The sequence below is a fragment of the Galeopterus variegatus genome, unplaced genomic scaffold (genome assembly GCF_000696425.1).
Source record: "Galeopterus variegatus unplaced genomic scaffold, G_variegatus-3.0.2 Scaffold2885, whole genome shotgun sequence".
Lineage (NCBI taxonomy): Eukaryota > Metazoa > Chordata > Mammalia > Dermoptera > Cynocephalidae > Galeopterus > Galeopterus variegatus.
The window spans coordinates 104,755-115,378 of NW_007728996.1; the positions used below are offsets into that span (position 1 = coordinate 104,755).

The 10,624-nt window shown below is 41.9% G+C and overlaps 1 protein-coding gene across 2 annotated transcripts in view; it reads right to left on the reverse strand.

Annotated features, from left to right (window-relative positions):
* LOC103599209 (pancreatic triacylglycerol lipase-like) overlaps positions 1-10,122 on the reverse strand; it is a 54,959-nt gene extending 44,837 nt beyond the window's left edge. For both annotated transcript variants that reach the window (XM_008583313.1, XM_008583314.1), the window contains exons 1-7: positions 10,077-10,122; positions 8,505-8,659; positions 7,501-7,623; positions 5,449-5,583; positions 4,164-4,275; positions 434-553; positions 201-320 (exon numbers count right to left, since the gene is read on the reverse strand). In XM_008583313.1, coding sequence (XP_008581535.1) covers positions 201-320; positions 434-553; positions 4,164-4,275; positions 5,449-5,583; positions 7,501-7,623; positions 8,505-8,659; positions 10,077-10,122 — 811 coding nt within the window. The remainder of the gene's footprint in view (positions 1-200; positions 321-433; positions 554-4,163; positions 4,276-5,448; positions 5,584-7,500; positions 7,624-8,504; positions 8,660-10,076) is intronic.
* Positions 10,123-10,624: the final 502 nt, after the last annotated feature.

Below are 10,624 nucleotides of genomic sequence, written 5' to 3' on the forward strand. Positions count from 1 at the left end.
GAGGTCCTCAAAAAAACAGGCAACAAAAGCAAAAATAGACAAATGGGATTATATCAAACCTATATCTCTGGGATACAATTAAAAGTCCTTTGTTATACAAAATTTGAGACCTGTGGAATTCCAAAGTATTTAGCCAGTTTAACAAAACAAAATTCAAAGTTTCCACCAAGAAAATCTCTTTGTACACATAATTATTTTACCTTTCTCGATCTTATCTGCATTAATATCTGTAGAGCGAAAGATCTGACCACATCCAGGCATGTCTTCTCCTCCATTTGGAAAGAAGTCTAGGTGGCCCACTTTTTGACTCATTCCAAACCCTGAAGGATTTTAAAAACAAGGGAATGTTTATACTAATGTGCAGACAAGACACTCTAAAATACTCAGTGTATGGACTCAAAAACCCTCTCGTAGGTTGAGCTGAGGAACTCACCCAAGTTGGGGAAAAAGGGAGAAGCATCCGTGTGAATTACATCCACAAATTGGGCATCACTGGGGTCCAATCGAACTAATTCAGGGGTGTCCTGAAAGTAAGGCTCAGCTGGATCCAACCCTAAAGTAAATACATGCTGTTAATTATCTGTGAGTGGTCATGCACACGCACCTTCTTCTGTAGTTCCAGAACTGAGTGCAAGAATCGGCCGTAATCATGAGTCACGCATGGAAAAACAGGAAGGAGTTCTTCCTTACCTTAGCCTGTTCTGAAGGGAAATCTGCCTCTAGTTTGCTATTTGCTTTAAGGTGAATTTTGGACAAACCATAGAATTTGCATGTATTTATGGATACTGTCGGGCTAGGGCTGGGCCTGGTGCTCACAGACCCCTCAAGCCGGTTCACAGACTGGGTCACAAACCCTTCACATACAGGTCTATGAGCTAGGTAACTGGCATAAAGGCCCTCAGAGCTGTAGGTTGGAGCGAATGGATGTGTGGAGCGGATGCCTGAGGTAGTAAATGCCAGCCAGGTGGTGGTGCCACCCATGCCCACTAACTCCACCCACACACGACTTGCTTACAAAGAATGTGCCACAACACCCCTACCATGACCTAGGGGAGGGGACCTGCTTAAATTATTCTATTTTCCCAACAATCCACCCCTTCAGGGTCCCTTGCCGTACGATCTACGCATTCAGAATCTTCCACGATGTTCCCTTAGTGAGGATAGATGACCCTTACACATATATCACATATTACACATTCCATCCCAATCCCAAAAGTTTTAGCTTGTTCCAGCACCTACTCAAAAGTCCAAAGTCTCATCTGAGACTAAAGGCAAAACTCATTGTAGCCATGAACCTGTAAAGAGTCAAAAACAAGTTTATCTACCTCCAAGATACAGTGGGACAGACACTGGGTACACATTCCCATTCCAGAAGGAGGAATAGAAAGGAAAAACAGGCCCCAAACAAATTCAAAGCCCAAACAGGGCAAACGTTAAGCACACTGGGGCACCTGGACCCCTAAAGCGTTGGGCAGCCTCGCTCCTACAGCTCTGCCAATTGAGCCCATTGAGCTGCCCTGGTGCCTGCGGCTTTTCCAGGCTGGTGCTACACACTGCCAGCAGCTCCATGGTTCTGGGCTCCTGGTGGCAGTCCTACCATCCTGGCTCCACTAGACATTTCCTTAGTGGGGGTTCTCTGTGGGGGTTCTGACCCCACTTTTGTGCTCCACATTGCTCTGTAGATGACCTCTGCAGCAGCTCCACCCCTGCAGGAGGTCTCCTGGCTTTTTCATACATCTTCTGAAATCTAGGTGGAGGCTGCCACACCTCCACTGCTCTCAGATACTGCTGGTCTGCAAAGTTAACACAATGTGAACGCCACCAAGGTTTTCAGCTTTTGATCTTCGGAGGTGCTGAGGCAGGATTGCTCCAGCCAGAGCAGCTGGGATGCAGGGAGCAGTTTGCCGAGGGCAGCAGTGCCCAGGTCTGTCCTCCAGAGAAACTCAGTTCTCCTAGGCCTCTGTGATGGGAGGAGCACCATGCCAAGCTTCTGAAACACCCTCAGGGCCTTTTCATTGTCTTGACTATTAGCATCTAGCTGCCCCATCCTTGGCTCCTGAATTACTTGAATCAGTTCGACTTACACTGACTATTCGCTCTCAGTCCTGGGCAGTTCTTCAGTGTTCACCCACAGTTTGAACAACTGCATTCACTCAGTCACTCTTTTCTCGGGTTTATATGGCACCCATTGAGCCATCTGCTTTCTCGGGTTTATACAGCACCCGGCCAGCCATCGGGTTTAAGTGCCACCCCATGAGCCTTCTATCTTCAGACAAATGCGACATGCATTTACTATATTGTCTCCAGAGCACATTACACCATCCACCCCTAGGTCCCATAGGCTGCTTGTGCTTCACTTTAATGAGCAGATCATTCCAGGAGACACATGATCTCCCCCAACTCACCACTGGGTTTGTTGTCTTCCGTGGTGTGAGAGGCAGGAGTGGCCAGTCACTGCACATTGTCCTCCAGGATAATCATCCATGCTTCCAACAACTCTGCTTTCTGCTGCAAATCTCAATCAGTTTGCAGCACAGTGAGCAGTAGCCAGGCTCCGATGGGCAGAAAAGTGGCCATCGGGTACCACATGCTCAAGGATAGCCACATTTCCTCCCCCTCCCAAGGGGTTTTCTGCTGTAGTGCCTGGTCTATGCTGCCTTGCAATACAGTGAGCAGCAACCAAATCCCGGCCAACAGGAAGGTGGCCATAGGGCAGAGCATATTCAAAAGTAGCCACATTTCCTCCTTCTTCCAAGTGCTTTTGGCTCCCATACCTGCTCAGAATCCTGCTACGACTATGCCAATTGTCGCGCTATTTTACCTGCCCATAATCCTGCCAACTGGGCCAATTGTCGAGCTAGGGCTGGGTCTGGAGCTCACAGACCCCTCAAGCCCATTGTCCAGACTGGGTCACAAACCCTTCATACGCAGGTCTATGAGCTTAGTAACTGGCAAAAAGGTCCTTGGAGCCATAGGTTGGAAAGCATGGGCACATTGAGCAGATGCCTGAGACAGTAAATGCCAGCCAGGTGGTGGCGCTGCCCATGCATGCTAACTCCACCCACACACAACTTGCTTACAAAGAATGCACCACACCACCCCCAAGTGGACCTAAGGTGGGGGGCCTGTTTAAATTATTCTATTTTCCCAACAGATACGGAGTCACTGGGATACTCTTGGTCACCAGCAGCAATTGTAAGACAAGAGTCCAATCTGAGAGACACTGGACTAAAAGATGTTCAGTTTAAAAGAGTCTCCACTAGACTACAAACTCCCGTGAGGCAAAGGACCTTGGCTTTCACTGGCACTGAGGCCATATCCTTGAATCCCAGGGTTCTGCTGTGCAGGTTGTGGTAAACACTTACAGAATATGGTAAAGTATGTTCTGTGCAGAACACCTATTCAGCAAATTAACAGAGAGGAATTTAAAATGTGCTCTCCTCCATCCAAATGTAATCAACTTATCTAAAGTATTTAAAAGATCAGAGACAAAAAGAAGATGGAAGAGGATAGTGATTATCCCCTGAAATATTCACCTCTCAGATCCAGGATAGCAACATTTTTCTTATAAGTTTACAGGTTGTTTTCAGACCTGCATGTCCACCTATGACCCCACTGTCAAAAGCAGCCAGTCTGAGGTTTGTAAAATAGTATTTACCTAATTAGAGGCACACAGAACTGGTAACTCAGGGTAGTCTCACCACGTGTACCGCACAACTCTGGGGCTGTGGTTGATGAGGTTTGGGATCATTAGCAACTGCTATAGTAGCAGAATGAAATTAATTATGCAAATTTGAGGTCTTTAGGTTTAATTCTATTGATTCTAGTATTTCTGTTGTTTATTCTATTAACAAAACTTGTCCTTTGTGAATACCTGACAACAAGGAAATAGATATGAATAAGATCTTGGGATGTTCTTAATTCACATTATAGTCACATGTGGTATAATTACATATTAAACAGAGTGCTGTGTTACCAAACATCAATACCAATAAAAACTCACAAGGCCTCAGAACATACTGATTTCTGATCATGTGGCCCAATGCAGAAAATGTTTAAAGGTAAACAGCAGGCCTGCACCACATTTCTACCCTGTATTTCATTTTTGACCCTGTATAGGCTACATTTAGTCTAATTTTGCAGCTTTCATTGTTTTGACCAACCTGTGATTCGTCCGATGGCCCCATTGGTCCTCCTTCCAGCCTCCCCAGCAACGTGTGAACCCAGGCTGTGGCCAATGAGGTGGACGTTGGAAGGTGAGTACCTGAATGAGGACTGTTGGAAAGAAAAGCTCTTGAGAATGTTTTCAAGGATGGCAGAATTCAAGATGGGCACAGGAGAACCTCCAAAAACCTGAGTTTTAAGAATATACACTGCCTGTATTAGTCCTTTTCTGTTTCTTTTAACAAAATATCTGAAACTGATTTATAAAGAAAACTGAAATTTATTGCTTACAGTTTCTCAGCATGGGAAGTCCAAATTCCATGTGGTGTGGTGACATTGACCCAGAAGTCTCACATTACAAAATGTTTGAAGCACAGAGAACAGAGAACGGCTCTCCTATCTCTTCTTTAAAGCCCTCAGAACCACACCCCTGACCACCATTATTAACCCATTCACTACAGCACGGTCCTTACAATCAATCACCTCTTCAAGGCCCCACCTTTCAATGATCATAATAGGATTTCCCACCCTCAAGAGTCACAGTGGGGGCAACTTTCTAGTATACAAAACTTGGGGGACACAATTCAAGCTTCAGTGAGTTTTGTGGGGAAACAATTCAATCTACCGCAGTGCTCCTTCAGAGCAATCGATTTTCATATTTTTTTCCTTACAGTTATAATGAAAAATGGAAATGGGCTTAACTTTAAACTTGTGGAAATCGGGACCTACTTTGCTGTTTTTCTATGTACAGAGAACCCTTGACGGACGTGAGGACTCGTCACCCAGAGATGATGAAGCAAGTATTTGGGTTAGAAAATGATAATGATAGCAATTATTTAAACACACTTAAGTATTACATTTTTTATGTTTTTGATCAACCAACTAGGTTAGCTTGTTATCATTGTGCTTCTCTTAAAAACCAAAACTAAAACTCAACACCTAGTTTACTCTTAGAATTGACATTGCTATGTCAACTTGGTAATAACTGGTAAAATTAAAACAAATAGTTGTGGAATTAAGTAGAGATAATCTACCTAGTCACTTAAATAAGTCCATTAAACAAACAAATAAGCAAACAAAAACCAAACTAGTGTATCGACCTAACTAGGGTTATTGATAAAGTCCAAATCTAGATGTTTTATGCATTTTTCTTCTCAATCAAGGAGAAAGCAGTATCTCAGCAGATAAATGTCTTTACCAATCATCAGAGCTACAGCCTTTTCTTGGAAAGAGAATTCAGAGAGCGATGTGTATGGGCTCTCATACCACCCGCAGGGAGTTTACCTGAAGAAATTCAACCAAATATGCCACTTCTGCCCCCACAATCCGGACATTCTGTGTGGCCTTTGTGTATGTAGTTCGGGAGCCACCTTCCCAGTCCACACAGATACAGTTCACGGTTTCCACCTGTAATATGTTCTGGTGGGAGAGACACAATAACTAGGTCAGTTATTCACGGTCTTTATTAATTTTTAATTAACACATTGGAAGACCAGGATAAATTCCCTCCTTGACCTCTACAATATCGTGTCACTTTTCCCCCAAACCAGTGAACAAAATTTCTAGCCTATTATGGATATGGAATGCCTCCTAAGTTTAACATTGGCTCTAACCTTGAGGTTTGCCATAGTGGAAACTGGATTCTTGGGATTTCTACCGTTACAGATGCATAGACTTTTGGTTCAGGAAATATGCATGAAATGTGATACAATGGATTGTCTCATTAGAGCATCCCAAATGTCATAAGACAACATTGTCCCTTATTAGGATGCCCTCAAGGACATTGCCCATTTACCGCTGTATCCTCATGTTATATGTTCAGTGCCTAGTTTCTAGCACATAGTAGATAGATTCTCAATAAAATTTGCTGAATGAATGAAAGAGTATATTAGGACCCCTTAATGACATACTTAGAAAATAAAGGAGTAAGCTTTTCCATGATGGATGAACATATTTTATTGCACATCACTGAAGAGTTCTTTTACATAAAGACATAGTATACCAGATACCTACTAAAAAATTTGTTTGATGAGGGTCAGTTACGGTTTCATGAATGTTAATTCTGGCATGAATTTTCTTTGTTTGAGTGAGTGTTCATATAAGTCCTCATCTTTTTCCAAAAAGTGTTTGAGAATAACGAGGCAATCTTAGAAATCATCTCCAACTCTTTCCTTTTACAAAAAGAAAAATCCAAAGCAGAGAAATGATTTGTTAAGGTCATGGTTAGCTCGGATAGAATCAGGACAGGAATCTGGAAACTTTAGCTTTCTAGTTTAATCTACTTGATCCTCTATCATAGTACAAAGTGTTGTCAAAGCCCAATCAAAACAAAGAAGGGGATCCTAGAAAATTGAATGCACATTTAGAAAATCTATAATCCTTTGAGCTAAAAGTCAAATTTTCTTCTTCACTGTTGTGTAGAAATCTGTCCTACTCTCCTCCCAATAATCATCAGCTTTAAATTATACTAGAAGACAAGTGGTGGTTTTACTAATTACTGCTGAACTTCTGAAGTGAATGACTCTAGACTATTCAACTGTCTTCAGGATCAATGGATATGCTCTGGAGTTGACTTGGTTCAGCTGTCAGCTTGAGTCATATGCCTGGAATTAAATGGGATCTTTTAATTCCAGGTAGGAGGACCTTTGTGTCTTTTTCTTGACACCTTGAAGAAATGACTACACCTTTGTACCACAGGTGGCCATAGAAATTTTATAAAATGCATTAATAAATACACAAATAAATAATCAATAATAACATTCCTCAAGCAACAGCAGTTTAGAAAAATTTATTCGGTTTGCTTCTCTGCCTTTTAATTCTTTATCATCACAGGGCAATAGCCAAGGGCAAATTAAATAAACTAGATTTACTGCTGTTGAAATGTCAGAAGCTGGAAATGAAATCCTACAGTTTTCCTAGGTATTGCTGCCAGAGGAGATCACAGAATAGCAAGTGAACATTGAAAAAATATGAGTTAGTTCAGGCAAAATAAGAGCTTTTGGCTCCTCATATGAAATTAAAAGCTAATGAAGAACAGGGGCCTATAATCAGCTGGTATGCACCGGTATGGCAGCTTCTGTTGCTAAAATTTTGATACACCTCCACATTGTTTGTGAAATAACCACTACCAGGAGCCAGCAAATGTCTGACTGTCCCAGGCCCCTTCTCCACACCACCACCTCCTGGACCTCCCCTGGGAAGCTCAGGCCCAGCAGGGGTCTGAGGATTGTCCATGCCATGGTCACCCGCATCTGTCCTCTGTTGAGGCCAGCGCTTTACCAGTTGTTAGTTATCATAGTGGAAACAACCTTCCCTTAAGTGATGACCACGTCTCACCTCGCACAAATTGGCCAGCCAGCCTCCTTCTCCTGAGCTTAGGAATCCGTGAATAATAAAGCGGGTTTTTCTATCTGTTTTGAAATTGGAGCTACTGATAGTTGAGTCATCTGCAGCAAGTTCCTGTTTTGTAGAGAAAAATGTTTCCTGTGAAGTTTCATATAGTTTGCAATAGAACCATTTATATATGAAAACATGGTAGGCAGGAAAGGATGGCTGGGATTCGGATCCTTGTGGGTCAGGATCCTCCTGTTACAATCAAAACATTCACAATCGTCAGCACAAAACCATTGCCAAGCATCATAACATTTTTCAGTTGTTCAACTTGGGATAATATGTCTGCTGTAATATTGATTGTGAAAATGCTATCTCCACACAATGGAAGGCTTTGTGTGTGTGTGTGTGTTTGCGTGTATCTAAGTATATAACAGTCCTTCGACAAGTTGGTGGAAAAATGAAATTAAAAGATAATTCATCTGTTTCCTGGTCTTTTTGAAGAACCCTACTATTATCTACAATCTATTTATCTATCTAATATAAAGAGATGTGAATATATACGTATATATGTATATATAAATAATCACACATAATATTGGTATATGTATATATATAATAGGGAGATTTTATATTTTACTTATATGTATAATACACCTATATCAATATGTATAAAATATATATGAGTGTCTTTCAAAAGTTCATGGGAAGATACATATTATATTTTAATTCTATTTTTTTACAAACTTTCTGAAGTACCCCCATATGTATTCACTCCCATATTTAGAATAGTCATTAAATGGTGCCATGGAGGTAGGACAAGAACAATATGAAGTATATGGACCTTTTATAAACAAGTTACATAAAATAATACTTAAGCTCACTACTCTAAAAGTCTACAAAGGTGCAAATTCCACCATCTGACTTTTTGTCTTTGGAGACTCGAATATTCAGTGTCCTGACTACATAAAACAGACGGGACTGAGTCCCCGATCAGCGAGCGGCCTTACTTGGTAGCTGTCCGGGTTCTCGTTGGTGTACAGGAGGAAGCGGGTGTTCACGTCTTCTGGAGAATCGGGCAGTACTGTGAGGGGTCTTTGTGTTGTTCCTGCCCATGGCGCTTCATTGCTGAAGCAGCCGAGTCTGTCGTAGCAGACCTCTTTTCCTGCAATCACCAGAAGTGTTTCAGGGATGTTAGTTTAACCAGAATGCTCCTTTCAGTGGTCTCTCTGCCGTAATATGCATCAAATTATATTTCGTGGCGCATTGCCTCCTCTGCATCCCCAAATGCCCTTCTGCCACACACTCGCAACGAAACAGCTTCAAGAAGCAGCGCCCTGTGAAAGAGAAGCTCCTGTCCTCATTTTCAGCAGGTACGAACTTCTCGCTTCCCTTGTGTCTCTGCTCAGTCCTTGCAGGGACTTGTTTTATCTTCTCAACTCAGACATCTTCCTTAGGACCTTGGGACCCAAGAAAGGAGGAACCCCGTGTCCCCAGGCCTTGGTGACAAGCCACCATCTGGCTTTGGGCTTTGAATGGAGGGAGAGTTAAGTTTCATGCAAGAGCTGAAACTTTACATCTCTGCTCTGGCTGAGTATTTAGATCTCTGGCCTATGCTCGAGGGGCGCCCTGGATTCCTGTGCCGAAAACATTGCTCATAAAAAATCAAACAAAACTTCATAGTTTGACAGAACTCTAGGCTTGAATGTTACCCTGTAAAGGAACAACTCAAAGGCAGAGCTCTCGAGGATGATCGATTCCAGGTTAATAGTAAGAGTAAGGGTAGCAGCTGCTGTGGGGGCTGCATTTCTCAGAATCTTACTATGTGTCAGGTGCTGGGCAAGACGATTTACGTGTCATACCCAGTCCCACAGTTATCCTGTGAGGGGGTGATGTTAATATCCCTATTTCACAAATAAAGATACTGACACACAGGGGGGTAAAGGATATTTGCTCAGGGCACAGGTGCAGATGGTAAAATCAGGGTTCAAACCCCTCGCTTAACTCCAAGCTAGGGTTAGTGGATTCAGCAAATAAAAGCACAAGTTAAATTCGAATTTCAGATAAACAGTGAATTTTTTTGTGTAAGTGTGTCCCAAATATTACACATTTATCTGAAATTCAAATTTAACTGGGAGTTCTGTATTTTTAACTTGCTAAATCCGGCAACTGTTCCCCAAAGGCCGGGCTAATCCCTGCTCTGATTTCCAGCTGTTTTCTGAAGGGTTGGTCAATGGCGCTGTAAATTCTTGCCAAATAGTTACATAAGGCAAATTTTATTAACTTGCATTTATATTATAAAATCGGCTAATAGTTTCACTTCTTCATGGGCCCTTTTAAGGGTAACTGTGAAACTGATAAGGCATTAAAAATCTGTGAAAATATGGTGAAAAGGCCTATTGGCAAACTTACTTAACCTCTCTGCACATCCTTTGCTAATCTCATACCTCTGCACTAATCACTGTTTACATTTTGGTATGTAGCGTTACATTTTCCTCTCGGTACATATAAACATATATGAAGCCACAAGTCCTGAGCAGTGAGTGAGTCTCTCCCAGCTCCACATACATATGTTCTCTTACCTGCTACTGCTCCCAGCAGCAGTGACAGTGTCCAGAGTAGCAGCATCTACGTAAAGTTACAAACATAATTGAGTCTGGCTAGATAAGTTTCTAAGTTATTGAAATAATTTAAGTTTATTTAGACCTCTGGGAGAAAATGGGTAAGTTCCTGGAAAAAAATATATTTTTGACTCACCTTGGCAGTTGCGTCAGGGTCTGCACATAACCAGATAGCAACGAAAGGTCCTTTTATAGGCAAACCTTATCTTTTGACCAGTGCCATGGAAAAGCAGAATGAAAAGAGGGAACGTTCCAAGGATGTATTTCTAATTTTAATCATAGATAAACCAAAATTGATAGAGTAGGAAAAGTTTTCCATAACACTTGTGGGAAGATGAGAAAGAGGTAGATATGAAAAGTTCCCTCAATTTGGTCACATAATGTTCAGAATCACCATAATTTCTTTACTGTGAAGGTTTTAATCAATCCCCTTTTTAGTTTACAATTCTCTGTGCAAATCTATGGGCATGGGTGAAGCTAAATTGTTTTCACAGCTTTGATAACAGCAG